The sequence below is a fragment of the Serinus canaria genome, chromosome 10 (genome assembly GCF_022539315.1).
Source record: "Serinus canaria isolate serCan28SL12 chromosome 10, serCan2020, whole genome shotgun sequence".
NCBI lineage: Eukaryota > Metazoa > Chordata > Aves > Passeriformes > Fringillidae > Serinus > Serinus canaria.
Window position 1 is genome coordinate 12,294,000 of NC_066324.1, and position 17,172 is coordinate 12,311,171.

General features: G+C 44.4%; 1 protein-coding gene across 1 annotated transcript in view; it reads right to left on the reverse strand.

Annotated features, from left to right (window-relative positions):
- MYO5A (myosin VA) overlaps positions 1-17,172 on the reverse strand; it is a 98,580-nt gene that overhangs the window by 37,027 nt on the left and 44,381 nt on the right. Inside the window, exons 6-14 of the mRNA XM_050978369.1 lie at positions 13,291-13,434; positions 12,449-12,530; positions 10,898-11,005; positions 10,327-10,433; positions 7,710-7,975; positions 7,075-7,156; positions 4,531-4,671; positions 3,653-3,778; positions 1,592-1,675 (exon numbers count right to left, since the gene is read on the reverse strand). Of these exons, the coding sequence (XP_050834326.1) occupies positions 1,592-1,675; positions 3,653-3,778; positions 4,531-4,671; positions 7,075-7,156; positions 7,710-7,975; positions 10,327-10,433; positions 10,898-11,005; positions 12,449-12,530; positions 13,291-13,434 (1,140 nt within the window). The remainder of the gene's footprint in view (positions 1-1,591; positions 1,676-3,652; positions 3,779-4,530; positions 4,672-7,074; positions 7,157-7,709; positions 7,976-10,326; positions 10,434-10,897; positions 11,006-12,448; positions 12,531-13,290; positions 13,435-17,172) is intronic.

Here is a 17,172-nt window from a genome sequence, read left to right on the forward strand (position 1 = left end):
AACAATCTCACAGATCATTTCTTTCAGTACAGAGCCACAACAGAAAATTCTAACAACCATGCCAGTAGCAAGCATAAAAGCCCAGGATGTTGTACTGCTTTCATGATACATGCATGGAAACTGAACTAGCTCACAGAGGTTCTCTGGGTGGATTTACAGAGAAGGCCAAAACAAAGAGCTGAACTCTACAGTCCCTGCCAAGAGCAGAGTGTGTCATGCACTTTGGAGAGCAAAGAAGCATCCAAGCTGTATGTGAGAGTGGGCATGGGCAGGATGACAGATGATGCATTCAATTTAGAATTACCTTCTGTTGGATGTGCACAGCAAACCCAGAAAACACCACCACCAACAAAATAAAATACAAATCAGAAATGCAGTTCTACTACAATTGCTAATGAAGAGGCGCCGATGAAAAGCAAAAATAAAACATTCTTTCCACTGGTTTTGGCAAAATGGGGTAAAACCACGTTGCTTTTTAGTGTTTAAACTGAACTGCCTCAAGCTGCACTGAGCCTGCCCAAGCTGCTGTCAGGCTCTTACAGCAGCTCTGTCCCCTCTGTCTGTCCCTCAGTCACTGTCTGACATCCCATGGAGCATCCTGTCCCTCTGTCCTGCACAGAGTGGCTGGCTGGCCTCTGCCAGCTCCCCAAAGATCCACCTGCCTCCCCCTCCACCCCCAGAAACTGGCTTCACTTAAACCACTTCAATACTTCTCCCAGTGGAAAGTCTGCTGTGGTGTTTCATTATACCACATGTTTTAATCATTTAGCTTCATATTATCTGCTCAGAATAGAAACAGAAGAGAAAAATGTTGATTTTCCTGATAGAATAGCATAATTTTAAATAGCCTGTCCTTGATACCCAGCTTCCTGGGCCATTAGAGCTAGCAAATTCCCAACAGCCACCACTGTGCAATGTCAAGTTAATTGCCTTCACATTTCTGAGAGCACAACCAGCATTTCTGCCATTACCAAACACAGACAATGCCACTGAAGGCCTGTTCTATAATATCCCTTCATGCAGTATTTTTCAGTTCAGCAGTTATCTTTCTTTCATAGACATCAAGGAGACAAGACTGTAAGTTCTGGTTTGTGTCCTTATGGGCTATATATTTTATTCCTCCCTCGTTTTGAACTTGTCTCTCCTTCAGAAATTTGCTGCTCACGCCATAAACAATGAGCTTCTGTTTTCAGGTTATAAAATTAAGGGCTTAGCTGTTAAGCCTTCTTATGGTATATCAGAAGTCATTGACATCTCTACAGAAAATATAGTCAAGTTTTGTGGAAAAGAAACTCCCCTCCCCAAATCCCCTTCCCCCTCCTCGAAAAGCCAAACCCAACAAAAGAGCCCCCAAAACAACAACAACAACCCCAAACCAGTGAAATTAGTGGCTAAATAGACTGATCTCACATGGAAAAAAGGATATAGGACTTAATAAATTCATGCAGCCAAGTAAAACACAAACTATGTTCAATTTCAGTTGATCTGATACTAAGGGAGAAATATTTCCTAGGTTTATAAGAAGTTTTCTATGACCCTTAATTCAAGAACTCTTAACTGCAAGAGAAGAAAAAAAAAACCTTATACTAACCTTACTTGATTTTAGGACCCTAATTTGTTCTTCATAAACTGTGTCTTTATTCTTTTCCAAAAAGCCTTCACACTGATATTCCACCTGAAAGCCATTATTTTACAAGACAAAGTATTAGAAGTAATATATAATAATAATTTATGTAGAATTCACCAGCTATAACATTCACACTTAAAACATAATTCTTTTACATACTGAAAATATCAGCTCCCAAGTGCATCTTTGTTAAATACAGACTCTCCTCAAAAAGAGTGCTTGCCAGTAAAACACAGAACATTAGAACAGGGAGAGGAATACTGCTATTGCATTATACCAGAGATATTTCACTGCTGAGAGATGCTCATGGCAAGGCAGCATGACTGAATGGTTCCTGTAAGGGTGAACAGTCAAAGTGTGGGCTGAGCATCTCCTTCCCTGAGCCCATCAGGGCTGCAGAGCTGTCCGAAATCCAGAGGCAACTGAGAACAACCTATCCCTCATCTCATTAGCTGAGAGGCAGTAAGTACATCTGCCTGCAGATTATGGTGGAAATGGATTATTTGTGCTCCAAAGGACTCATTTTACCAGAAGCAATAAAATGGCTGAATGTTGTGACAATACACAGCAACCCTCTGTCACAGGGCTACAGCATTTCCTGGACCAAAGAACAGCCAGCGTTCAGATAAAAACACTTATTTCACTGTCCTAATTCAAGGCTGAAAGAAAACCAAAACCATTGTCAAAAGTCCATTTACCATTGTCTGCACAGTTACACTACACGCTGAGCTGCAAAGCATTTCAAGGAATTCCTGGAGGGAAGAGGACAGAGGATGTGCCCAGGGTTTCTGCACAGCTGGAAGCCCACCCAGAGCACTACCTGGGGCACCATCCATGGTTTTCCTGCAGGAGGCCAAGCCAGGAGAGGGCAGCAGCACCCCTGCCTTGGCCGGGAGCACAGCATCAGCACACACTGCTGACCTGCCAGCTGGGGCTTTGCTTCTCCTCCAAGATGTCTGTGTACATCAGCACACAGAAAACATAAAACACCTAGCACAGACAGCAGGGCAGAGCTCAGAGCTTTGCTAGTACCTGCTTGGAGCTGCTTTCTGCTTTCCTTGGCCCTTGCTGCTCACAGACTAGAATTAGGAAAGCCTTGCTTTCAATATCAAAGTTTAGCCTAATGAACAGAATATGGAATATTAAATAATTCCTTCTTGTTCTGTCATCCATAAAATAGAACAGAACTCGTGAATCTAAACAGTTACAGAGATGTTCTTGGTGCTTTCATTAAGGTAACACTAGATGCAGAAAGAATAGGACCCTTCTTCTACACGTGAATTCAAGAGCCTGGGGAAAATCCAGTGGAGGCAGATGAAGGCCTCCAACCCCCCGTGTCAGCAGTGCAGACCAACTGGTAAGGCTCTGAGAGCTTCTTGAACCTTTTCTGACAAAGCTGACAATATTCTCAGGCTGCTTTTCTGTGTAACAGCACAACTGTATTAAATGGGATTATGACTTTTTTTTTGTTTTAACCTGAGGAGTGGCTCAGTTTGAGGGGCACTGGGAGCTGAACATGACATGCACTCCACTGACCCACCCCCACTCACCAGCTTCCTAGAAATAGCTGTTCCCTGCACAGCCCAGGCGAGGGTGGGAGCAGCACACACTGCTCCAGCAAAAGAAAAGGCTGTGCTAGCCTCTCTCCTCTTTGCACATTGAGATGGCAGCAAAAACTGCATTAATTCATTGCTGCTCTTTAGCTAAAAGGATGGGGGTACAGGATTTCCTTTTTTGTACATTTCTGTTGCATAACTGGAATTGATGCAGTGATGCTGAGAGCTGCAAATGCACTGAGCTTCCATGTTTGGAAAAGGATGGGCAGTGGTTGCAGCATGTGATGGAGTCAGGAGCTCCTGTGTGTCCCTGCACAGCTGCCAGTTCACCTTCTCCTCCTGATCAGGTGTTGAGGCAGCAAGAGCTGAGTAGAGCCAGGGATGCCACTGCCCAGTCTGTGCCTGCAGCAGCCCCAGGATGCCCTCCCACACACCAGCAGGAAAGCAGCACTGCAGGAAAAGTCCTTACCTTGTCAGCAAAGTGCTTGATGATAAAGGCCTTATTTGACATACGTGGTTTTTCAAAGAGAGCACATTTATTCAAGTGAGTATTGTAAAGTTTTTGGGCCCAAGAGTCATCTGAGCCTTTTGGCATCTAAGGAAAAGAATACAGAATACAGATGAGAGCTTTTCAGCAGCAAAAGCACCTAAGATGGGGGACAACACCTGATGATTTGCTTTCACATTCCAGCTCCTTGGATTCCCAGCACTGCCAGAAGCAAGGATATGGTAACCAGCTGTGAGCTTGCCAGTTCCACACTGGGTACTGGGCACTGGGCACTGGCAGCAGGTGCAGCTGCTGGGACACAGCTGACACCAACAGTGCCCCCAGTGTCACACACCTGAAGGCAGGGACCCCAAAGGCACGTTACCAGACTGAGCAGAACTCATCCACCTCCATTAGAGATTTCTTGTGATAAATAAGAGCCCCAAGCTGGGTTTCCACTGAGGCAGACACACTCTGAGCCATCCCCTGTACATGGCTTGGCATAAAGTAAACCAAGATAAAAGACAAAGGGTGAAACACTAAGAAAGAGGCAACCTGGGGAAATCTGACAGGACCAAGGACTGCACTCGCTTATCCTCAGGGAAGAGAACACTGTCCAAGTCCAAACAAAGTTGATCAGAGACCCAGGAACAGCTACAGATACATGATGGAGGGGAAGGGCTGAGTTCATTACTGCAACCATTTTTTCTCCTCCTGTAATTGCCAGTTCTGTTTGTATGCTTTCCAAATTCTTGCCCCATCAGTGTCAAAGTGACAACTGTCTGCAGGTGACTTGTCCCTGTGAGGCCCAGAAGGACAGCAGATGACCTCTCCCTCTGTGAAAGCCCTTGAACACACACCTTGCACTCCTCATCCAACAGATCCAGAACTCCCATTTTGGCCTCTATGAGGTTGATGCAAGGCTGATTGTCGTAGAAATCAATCAAGGTCCATGGTATCTGTTCCTTCATGTACTCTTCTTGTTCCAGCTTAAAGACATGCTGCAGGGCAAAAGGAAAACAGTTTTCTGTGAAATGAAATGCAGAATAAATATCTTGAACTCTCAGCTGGATTCAGCTTGGCACATTAATCCAGGCTGTCAAGTGACACACTAGTTCAACTGAATAAACTCTTTTAACAAGTATATGAAAAATAAATTAACCTTTTTTCCCGGCCTAAAAACAACAGTTCAAATTAAAGTATTCCATATTCTCTGCAAATATCCTATCCTTTTACTATATTGTCCCACTATTACTATAAGCTCTTTTCTCTTATAAAAATCAACACAAAACTTAAAGTGCTGGAACAGCAACCTATAAAGTGAGACGTGTCATGCTTTTATGATTTGGAAATTATGAACACTGCTCTATTTCAAGCAAAGTTTCACTATAAATACTTTTGTGTTTCCTTGTAAAATAACAAAGCTCTATTTCCTCTTAAATGGCTGCTGATTTTTTTCCTAACATGACGCACTGCATTAAAATTTACTCTTCAGCAAAAGCTGAAGGAGCATTAGAACTAGAAATCCTTTAAGGAAAATTCTGTCACAGATTTATCTGGTATGAAGATCAGTGACCATGTAGCTGTATATTTATTCAAAAATATTATCACAAACAACCTGCACAGCTTTACTGAAATATGCATACCAGATGAATTAAAACTTCAGGAAAAACCAGAATAAGATATTAAACAGGCAAAATGTGGTCTTAAAAAGAACAAGCACTTTGAAAAACCAAAAAGACTGCTGACTCCAGTTACTTTTGTTGATGTTTCATCCCCCACCTACATTTTTGTGCACACTCCATGCCGCTGTGGCAGGTGAACGCGTGCTGGGAGTGCCCCAAGCAGCACGGGCAGGGTCTGGGGGTGCCACAACACCTGAACTGGGGTGCCAGCCACAGCTGCCCCAAGCTCAGTGCACAGCCCACAAACACCTCACAGTTCCCCAGCACCCATCTGCAAGGCAGCAGAAAGCTACCCTGACAAAGCTGTTTATGCCTTTATTTCATTAGCTTAACGCCATCCTCCCCAGCACGGCGCTCCTGAACCGCGCCCGTGGGAGCCATTCCCACCCTGCACCTGGCAGCAAAGCCCTGGCAGCATTCTACTGCCAAGTCATATCCAGCCCAGGATCTGGAAGGAAACAGAAACCCATTTTTACTCTGTGAAGGAACCAGCAATTAGGTGGTAGAAAATGCCATCAGACCTGATCTTCCCTGTGGGCAGTGGGCACCAGGCAGGGCAGGGGGGTCGGGCAGCTCCCAAATGCCTCTCCTCAGCCAGGGTCAGGCTGCTCCAGGCAGCACATGAAGGTTTGCTGGCTGCCACCAGCCAGTCACAAGGTTTTAATTCAAAGCAACCTCCCCCCTGTGTGCTTGCAGGGCAGCCCAACAGGTCCACGTTCACCAGCACTGGGTTTGGTAGCTTGGCAGGACACCAACACAACAGCCCTGTCACCCCCTCCTTCATGAGGCAGGTGCTTGCAGCAGTGGCATGAGAGGGAAGGAACAGGGGCACAGTCATCTTCCCTGAAGAAGAGAACCATTACAGCTCTCACAGCAACTAGATTTTGCTGTAAGCTGAGAAAACTCCAAGACGCCCTGTGCCTAGCAGTTACAACATCCCACTCACGGAGCTGAAGCCAGCCATGGCACTCACCCACATGGAAAGGGCAAGCCAGGGCTGGAAAGCCCAGCCTCTGCTCCAGCACCCAGCACACTCCCTGACATGCTGGGATGAACAGGAGATCTGTCCCTGTGAGCACACACTGCCACAGAGGCAGGATCCTAAGGAGAGCTCAGAGCCACCCCGGTGCTGCGGCAGAGCCTAGCAACAGGGCTGGCAGAAATAACTCGCCTCATCATGATGCAGGTAAGAGATGCAACTGCAAACGTCACTGGGGCTGAGGAGAGAATCGTGATCTCTCTGGAGGAGGGGGAAGAGCCGCCTCCTGCCCCACGTCATTGCTCACCTTCAGCACGCAGCCAAAAGCCCAAAAAGGAACAGCGGGGAGGGAGCGCGGGCGGCGAAGCTGCGGCAGCGAAGGCGCGCTCTGCTCTGCTCTGCCCCTCCAGGGGCTCTGGGGGTTATGGACACACCTCGAACTCCAACTTCATCCTCACAGTGCTCTCCCTGACAGGCAATCTCAGCGTCTTAATTGCCAAGCACTGCTTCTGCCTTGTAATTGTTACTGTGACCAGAATTTCAAATAGTCCCAGAGCAGCGGTTAGTCATAAAATCTATTTCTAGGAGATAGTCCATCTTCCCCCATCCCTCAAAGCCCACGGCCAGGACAGCTGCTTAATAGACTGAAGGAATTCATCCTAACCACTGGGGAGCCAATTAGCAGAATGGACTAGGATGAGAGGAAAGGGAAGAGGAAATGCCAGTCACTTCCTACTTACCATATTGAACTGCTGCTGCAGTTTTTCATTGGCATAGTTGATACAGAACTGTTCAAAGCTGTTGATTTCGAATGTTTCAAATCTGAAATATGAATACACTCAAAATTAGTAGTGTACTAAAAAGAAAAAAGATAAAATTACCCCAGAATTTTAAATACCCTCCCTCCAGTTAAATTCATTGAATTATTTCAGGCACAAATAACATGGGTCAAGCAAGAAACGACACAGGGAAATGGCAAATTGCCCTACATAGGCACTGTAGTGATGCTCCCTCTCTAGCTCGAGGCAGGGATGAGGAAGTCAGGGAAAGGACTGATGTTCCTGGAGAGCACATTATTATCTTTGTAAGTGCCACCTTGGAGGAACCTGACATGAAAATTGCCTTGTAACTTTCCAAAATGCAACAGATAAATAAACTACCAACAGCAAAAAATCAGAAATCCCACTATAAACATTGAAGTCATGACAAAGATCTTAGTGTGTCAAAACTAAACACCTACTTCCTTCAGCTGGAATAAGCAGCTGCTAAGGTTTGGGGCTTTTTTCTGTAATCCATGCAGTGCTAAATGAAAAAGACATGGATGCTGTGCAGTCAGATAATTACTAAGAGTGTCATATCTCTGACAGAAACTCACCCATAGATGTCCAACACCCCGATGAAAGAATGCTGCTTTACAGTGGCATGAAGGGCTTTGTTCACATGATCTACAATCCAGTTGAAGAGGTTAGCATAGATATGTTTGGCAAGTGCATCCCTGGCATTGATGGCGTGAAGTTTGGAAATTGGCTTGATGTAAGTTTCAGTGGCAGTGGCGAGCTTCCTATGGCAAAGCCAGTGGGCCATCTCCTCATACTCCACACCCATGAGGTCACAGAAGATGGTGAGGGGCTCATGCTTGGGCTATCAAAAACAGGCTCATTAGATATTGGGACTTATAACCCACAGCAAACATACAACCATGCCAAGAGAGCTGCCTGCCTGCAGTGATCCCACAATAAGCAGCTACAGCAGCTTCCTCAGCTCTTCTCTTCCTCCTTCAAAACTAAGCAAGCTCCCTGCTCCCTTAGCACATTCACATTGCTGAAGGGAATCAGTGAATAATCTTCCTCAAAGGCATTTATTGTACTATACTTGTGCTCAGCAAAAGGCTTCACACAGGGAACCTGCAAGCCTCAGAAAAATGAATCATCTGGCTTCTCTGGTGGACTTGGTATGTTGAATTCTTACAGCTGTGTCAGGCCAAATGGGCAGAGCTCCTGACTGGGGCTCTAGACTGCTCACATACAGCTGTGGCAGGGAGGGATGGGCAAGGAGGCAACACAGCCTGAGCCAAGGAACAAGTGTGGAAGGGCTTTAGTGCTCTGGTCTCAGGACTTAACAAAGAATTTTCTCAGTGAATTCTGGAGACAAACACTACGAGATTGCAGCACACTAATGATGTTCTCTAGCTCTCAAATTGAACTGTATAAGAGGAAAAAACTGAGCTTTGTTTAACTGGGTAAAATCAACCAGCAAGGCTTGCATGTTGAGATGGGTATATAAGGTTTCTGCACAAAGATCAGTGCAGTGCACTTACCACTCAATAAGATACCACACTTAGTGACTAACATGCAAACTGATCACTAGAAATCAAGGAGGACAGACAGGTCTTTCCTCCTCAGGAGCTCCCCCAATGGCACTTCCTCATCACGCTCTCCTTGCACCTGGTGGCTCAGCAGCACACTGACAAGCACTGTCTTGGCAAGGACAGATGGCACAGGACTGTCACCGCATGTCCTACAGCTTCAGGGTACATCAGCTTTAAATATTTCCACATCCTTGTGACTTCTCTGGGGCTTTTTCTACTTCTTACAGCATACAGGCCCCATGCAGCTACACCTCCAAAATCCAATTAACTGAGCATGTTTTACTGGCTTGGAAGACAATAATAAAGTAATAATACATATGAACACTGCACAAAAGAGTGTCACATTAGGGTTGCTCAAGCTGACATTAAACAAACTGATTTATTGCCACAGCAGCTTAGGGAGCCCTTTGCTGAGCACCCTGCAGCACCACTGCTCCATCCCAGCTGTGCTCCCAGCAGAGCAGTGTGCATGGCCAGGGCTCTGGGGTGACATGGCAGTGACATAGAGCAGGTAATGGTGGCCCTGAGCACACACACACCACTGCCTGACAGCTGTTGTCAGGCCAGGACAGGGTTGCACAGGAACCTGCAGCTTTTTAGCAGCTCAGCCAGTGGGATTCCTGCACTGGTGATACTCATCACAACACAGGCAGGCTCCTCATGTCCTGGGGCTCATCAGCTTTCTACCTGTTATCATTAAATGAGCTTGCTTTGTAGTGAAAAACTTTTTAAGACATCAAGGAACCAGGCTACTGCTGTGGTTTCAAAGCAGCTGTGAGCCCCCCTGGGCAGGGGGTGTCAGGGCAGGAACACCAGTCACCCACAAAGGACCTGCTGTCTCAGCTCCAGAAACTGCCACTGCAGATTCCTGAGAAAGGGACTGACAGTGAGAAAAGGAAAAAAACCCTGGAAGTGTTGCTGCTATTGCAAAAGCGAGAAAGCTGAAGGCTGTGCAGGCCAGAAGTAGACATTCAAAGAGAGACAGAAGGAGAAACTGGTCACTCTGAAACCAAGGAAGAGACCAGCCAGGACTGTTCTGTTTCTCATTTTCAGAATATGGTTAAGAGCCTGGGCCCTCACCAAATGAGAGGAGGGTTTTTCAGATCAGACTATTCAATCCTTGTTGGTGATCTCCAAGGCAAAAAAGAACTGATAAAACCATGACACTTAGATGAGTCACACAAATCATATCTGAATATCCTTTGCTCATGTCTAACCATCCCAGAGGCATTTATTTTGCAATTATTTAGGGCATTCTGGCACTTCATACCAAAAAACCCCCCATCTGGCAAAGCCTTTACTGTGTGCAGGGAAGATATCCATGCAGGAATTTAAAGATCTAGACACCTGCTCAGGACTTCAAAGCTAGCCTGCCTGCTAGGCTTTTCTAGGGCAGATCAATTACAGCCATAATTTTAAACCAATGGTATAAAATACAGAGAGTACTGTCTAAAGCCTCTGAACTGAGGAGAGTTGAATTCATCTGCAAAAAACTGTGAATGTGTTAGCAAATGAGAAATAAACCCATTTCCATGTCACTCCTTTTCAGAAGAGGTCCCTGCAAACAAGCAGAAGGCAGAGCTGTCAGAGTGCAAACCCTGCCCTTCAGCTGATTGCTACTCACAGGAACAGTGCAGCTGTCAGAATCCCGAGATGCAAACTCCACGTTGCCCAGGTGAAGGATGCCAGCAAGGATTCGAAAAATTCCCATCTGGTAGGAGTCACTAATCCCTGGAAAAGGATGAATAAAATGGTTTGAATGGAGAGAGCTGCAGGTGATGAAAAAATGTGTTAAGGAGAGAAGAACAGTGACTGCTGTGTGTGACTCTGACATTTGACAGTGCTAATTGGCTCCACTTCTATCAAAAACGTTTTACAACCAGATGAAACAAAACTCCATTAAAATGAATAATTTAATTTGCTGTTTCAAAGTGCTTTGTCAGTGACCTCCAGCACTGTATATGTTACACCAAGGGAATCCACCATTTATGTTCACATAATGTGCCCTCCTCTTAGATTTATAATTCTACTACAATTTAAATCTTCTCCATGCAACACAAGTATCTCAGTCCCAAAGTTTATGCAACTCTCCTGGTTCTAAGCACAACAGAGTATGGAAAATAATATACACAAATAATATAGAAAACACTTGCTAGTGTATCAGATTTAGGATATGACAGTGATTTACCAATTACCTAGCAAAGTGCAGGCCTGCCTGGTGTTCACCATTTCCTTAGCATCATCAACACCATCAATCACAGGGCTTCCACCTTGCTTTGTGTAGTGAAAGTAATTTGCATTCCCTGTAATAAGGAAAAATACATATTTTACACACACTGATGCAGAAATTCACAGCACACCAGTAAAGCTGTGTCATAACTAAGTTGCTCTTGGCAGAATCCATGATCTGACATATGCACATTTTCACCTTCTGGCTCATAAGACCCACTTATTCTAAGAGCATTTTTTTTCAAGATTTAACTGTGCAAGTAAGTATTCTTTAATTCTTTACTCGCTCCCACAGTAGGTCCTCAAGCATATTCTCTACCTAACCTTGGTTCAGACTTGCACAATTGTGGAATAATCACTGTGGAAGCAGTTGCCCTCCAAGCCTGAGCCAACCACCTACACAGCAGCCCCAGAGTTGAGAGCAGCAGCACTTTGGAATTATGTGACAACTATTACCATGCTATTACTACATCAAGATATTGTATTTTGCCCATTTCCTTCTCTTTTCTGATTTATGGCCTGGCTCAGCCTTATCAGCATCTGTGCTCCATTCAGGCTGAGAAGTCAAGGTTGGAGCAGGGAGAGCTTCATACTGCTCTGGGGACAGCACTGGGCTCCACTGGGAGACCAGCACCTCTCCTGGGTAGATTCCTATGGTTTTGGGCTTCCAGCTGAACTAACAGACTCCTTTTCTTCTGATCAGCTAAGGTTCCAAGAATGCTGAAAGAGAAGTCTGCTAAATGGCTTCTTCAGTTATAATTACATCAGTTCCTTTCTTTCCTGTGTTAGCAGATGTGAATCCTAAATGTGCCAGGGTGGTGCAGAAGAGCAGAGAAACACTCTAAAACCAGAACAGTATTTCAGAAACCAGCACAGGCTGTGCAGCTTTCCTATTATGAAACTGACTTTTAAAAATACTGAAGCACTGCAATTTATACTGAATTTTTAAATGATGACATGATTGTCTATCTAAGGTCATCATTACACTTTTCGTTTACAAAGCAACAACTCCTGTCAAATGAGAAACCTTTCTTCTAGCAACATTTTAATTTGATAAAAGAAAAGATTCCCTCATCTGCTTTTTGGTCACCAGGTTAGCAGAGATTGTAAAGTAATTGTTGCTAACAGCACAAGTAAAAGAATGCAGGTGCAAAATAAGCTTTTCAGACACTTATACCAGAAGGGGTAACATTCTCTAGTGGCTGGAACAATGGAAAAAAGGTTTTAAAGAACTAAGAGAAAAGAATTTCACCCTCCAGGACACAGTAAGTTCTACTGACTGCAACTGCAGTGTATTAGAGTCTGCTGAATAAACAAATCTGTAACTTCTGTTCTATCAGAAAATCACAAAGTCCAAGGTCTATCCTTTTAGTTATTCTCAATACATTTTACTACTTGAAAGTTTAAAAGTTTAGAATTTAAGAGCCAGCAATTTTTCTTTTGGGTCTTTGTTTCAAAAAGCTCAGAGATGCTGCTGTCCCCACAATCACACAATGCAGCAAATGTGAATGTCATACCTAATCGCAGAGTTTTAAACTCAGGCAATGCTGCAGAGGCACAAAGCTGGTAAAAGATGTGGTAATTTCTCTCCTCTTCTGCCTTTAAAAAGAAAGGAATTCGTTATTTTTCACCACTTAACAAGTGGCAGAGCAGAGTTGAACCATGAGCAGAGTTGAATTACTATGTAAAATGCTTTCTCTAGCAATACATTAAGAGCACAGAAGCCACATGGAAAAAAGGAAGATATATCAGCATCTATCTCTTCCCTTTTGGTTAATTTAATCCATTTTCAACAGCAAGAAGCATGCAGACATTTTCATTTAAAAAAAGTATGATTTCACTTTTCAGAACTGTAGATTACTATTAATTATAAATCAGGATTCTGCAGGTAAGTGAAGTGATCATACTCAGAAGTTTTTCATTTTCCAAAAATAACTAACATTATTTGCCTCAGCATTTATAGTAATCTGGTAAAGGGACTATCTTCCTTTGCAAAGGCAAAGCTTGAATTTTAAAATGAAGGACAAACACAGCTCAGAAGGTGATGACTCATGATCAACACCATAATTCTGAACTTAAGCACTCCAAATTCCATACCTTCAAACCAAAAAGAAATGAAAATACTCTCTTCCAACTAAACCATGTGTTATAACTGTCTCTTACTTCTAAAATATACAACAGCTCTTCATGTAACATCCCCACATGGCAGAAACTATAATTATTATTTTTATATCTTTAGGCAGCCCGTCAAGGACAAGTCCATTCTGACTGAGCTCTAGGCAAAGACAGAGAGGAAGTGTGGGACACTGGACTGGTTCAAGTATGACACAACAAAAAGAAGAGAGTACATCAGACTTACCTGAAACACCACCCTTGACTTCTCCAAGAGGTAAGTTCTCATGTTAGCACCAATGATTCGATACCTCTTATCAAAACCAATTTCAATGTATTTACCAAAGCGACTGCTGTTGTCATTCCTGGTGGTTTTGGCATTTCCAATAGACTGGGAAAAGGGAATATTGTAAAGGTTAAACAGCTTGTAGAAATTATCACATCTATTTAATCACCTACGTGGCTCATAAATACTTAATTAATTGTGTCCTGGTTTAAAAACAGTCAAACATCTAACGAAGAGCAGTCTCTGCCTGGTCTACAAGTTACATCAAAATACAGTTATTTCATTAATGCAAGGCTGGGAGCTAATATTCCTAGCAATTATTTCACTTCCACATAGTCTAATTTTACAGCTAAAAATCCTTTATTGTTCTTTGAAGTAATTCAAAAGGAAATAAAGAGTCAAACAGAAAGCTCAAATACACACAGACTTCTTTCAAAGACAGTAAAACTGTAAGATTTATTTCACCTGGATACATTTATATGTGTAGGTGTACACATACATCTACAGTACTTGCAACTTTTGAAAGTCTCCCTATTATAAACCCACAGCCCTGTCTGTTCTGCCTGGCTAACAGTTTATCATTACTACTACTCTCTAATCATCACATTTCCAGACTATTTCTGCAAACATAACATTTACAAATATTTACTGTGTGCCTAAGCATAATCTAAAAATTAATGTGCACAGACTCATGCCATGTGAAACTGAACCCCTTCCAGAGCAGCTTGGTTACTGCCCCAGGGACAGCCCTGGATGCTGCCCTGCATCATGCTGAACTTTCTCAGATCAATTCAATACAGCTCCACACACAACCAACAATTCCTTGTGCATTTCCTCTATATTACATGTCCTGGGATGCCCAGGGCAGATAACGACTCTGGATCCTACATGGTGCAATTCTGCCTTACCACATCAGCATTAACAGGTACCAGCTGGACACATCAGAATTCAAGGCATGCAAATCACAACACACTGAACTCCAAACAAAAGCATTTTCTCAATCAGACATCATACAGCAATTCACCTTCTATAAATTCCTAAAGGTATCTCTGTGTCTAAAGGAGTGGCATTTGGCATAACTGAGATGCAGCACACTGCCCCCATCACAGGGCACTGTGTGTGTTACTAAGCCCTCAGGGCACCACTGTACCTGTGCCCAACTTTCCCAGGCCACACAGCCATCCACTGGAACTCTGTACTGAAATGAACTTGAGAAACACAAATGAGAGCAAGCAGCACTGCTGAGTATCCCAAATCTGCAAGCAGCAGGGCAGTGAATGGGTCAGTGCCAGCTGGCAGAGCCTGGCAAGTGGGATCAGAGTGTCAGACACCCCACGAGAGCAGCAGCAGCAGCAGCACGTACACCCAGCAGAGCAGATGGCAAAGGGGGCATCAGAGGGACAGCTGCTGGAAAGGATCTAGGAACAAACTGCATCTCTGCACTTCTAAGAAACATCAAATTCATTCAAACTGAACCTACTCCAACTGCACTCCTGTGTTTTTTTGAAAGAAAATGATTGCTACTGTGATATACTTTGTGGGTGGTGGTAGCAATATAATACTACAATATTTCAGAAACCAATTATTCCTTTGAAAGCTATTACTGATAAAAACAAAGTCTTTGGGATTATTAGACTGCTTGCCTGAATACATACAAAGCTGTACTATTTGCATAGCTATAGAGGGTAACAAAGAATGAGAGGCAGGAAATAACATATAAAGATGTTTCAAGACTTACTGATTTCCACATTTGCAATACGAAAACTGTATATAGTTATTAACTACAAAAGTAGTCACTTAAATAGTTGCTAGAAATGTACAGTTACCTCTTGACATTACTGAGTATTTACTAGGCTAAGATAATGTGATGGTAGCTCATAAAACACTGATGTTTAGGTAGTCCAAATTGAAATTTAAAAATTAAATTACCTTCTGCTCCCAAGATTTTACAGTCAGCTCAGCAAATGAGGAGTTTCCAGTTTCTAAAATGAAGCACTCATTATCTTCCTCAGATATATGGGTTAATTTGTGTTTCTACTCATTAATCAAGTGAAGAATTCAAAACATTAATTATGCTATCATAAGAGTCTGTCTCAACATCTAATTTCACAACACTCACTCTAAAGGCAATTTAAAGTTCAAGTGTTGGAAGTTAAAAAGATAACTTTTGTCCAATTACAATAATCTTTAAAGCAACTGAAATATATATTTAGATATGCCCACGTTCACCAAATTGTTATCCCTAGAAAATAAAAACAAAGCACCACCACTGATTTTTAGTGAATGAAAAAAGGTATAGATTGGAAGGAAGCTCTTTTGGTCCTCAGTTTAAACCTCCTTGCTTTTGGAAATGAATTCAGATAATTAGGGCTGATGGCCACTGACTGGGAGGTGGGGCCCAAGGGCTGAGAGCAGGATGTTTGCTTTAGGCTTTGAGAGTGAACAGAAGAAGGGGAGCAGGGAAACCTGCAGAGCTTGTGTTTCACCCAGCAAACAGCCTGGCCCAGCCTGTGCTGCAGAGCCTCTCAGCAGGGCTGTCCCTGACAGGCTGATGTGAGCACACCTGGAGCCACTGCTCTGCTGGCCAGGGCAGGGCAGGGCAGGAGGGGGCTCAGCACCCACCCCCATCAGCCACACATCGGGGCCAGCATGGCCCTGGGTGGGACCTGGCACCTCCTGCAGTCACTGCAGCACTGCAAGGTGCTCCCTGGTGGGACCTGGCACCTCCTGCAGTCACTGCAGCACTGCAAGGTGCTCCCTGGTGGGACCTGGCACCTCCTGCAGTCACTGCAGCACTGCAAGGTGCTCCCTGGGTGGGACCTGGCACCTCCTGCAGTCACTGCAGCACTGCAAGGTGCTCCCTGGTGGGATGTGGCACCTCCTGCAATCACTGCAGCACTGCAAGGTGCTCCCTGGGTGGGACCTGGCACCTCCTGCAGTCACTGCAGCACTGCAAGGTGCTCCCTGGTGGGACATGTCACCTCCTGCAGTCACTGCAGCACTGCAAGGTGCTCCCTGGTGGGACATGTCACCTCCTGCAGTCACTGCAGCACTGCAAGGTGCTCCCTGGTGGGATGTGGCACCTCCTGCAGTCACTGCAGCACTGCAAGGTGCTCCCTGGTGGGATGTGGCACTTCCTGAAGTCACTGCAGCACTGCAAGGTGCTCCCTGGTGGGACCTGGCACCTCCTGCAGTCACTGCAGCACTGCAAGGTGCTCCCTGGGGGCAGCTCACCCTGCACCACTGCCACTGCTCCCTGGGGCAGCTGCAGCTCCAGGCAAGGCTCAGCTCCTTGGCTTCCTCCCATGGCTGGACCTCTGGAAGAGTCACTGCCCAGCACAGCCCAGCTTGTTTTACCCCACAGAAGAAATTTCCAAACAGCACACAGCACCGCAAACCAGGCACCATTACCTTGTGACAGACACACACAACTGTGATGGGGCAGCTATAGTTTGAGTATCATGAACTCCTCATGCCAGGAGGAAAGGAAGAATAAAACACAGGTCATTTTTTAAAATACCTGAGGAAAAAAACAACGGCAGCATTTTGCATTTCACTTTCACTGCATGCACTGTATTTACTCATGATCTTTCACACTGCAGAGAGATGCCCAACATCTACCAAGGCATGAGTATGTGTGTGCCTATGGACAGAGTTACTTCCCTCCAGAAATTCCCCCAAGGCTTTCTCCCTGATGAATCATTTCTTAACATAGTTCCTTAACTTCAGCCACAACTTGAATCTACACATGTAGGCAAAGACATGAGAAACGATGCAGATAAGTGTAAGAAATCTTTTCTGCTTGGCTGTGACATCAGAATTAGTGTCTCCTGAGCTTCCCAG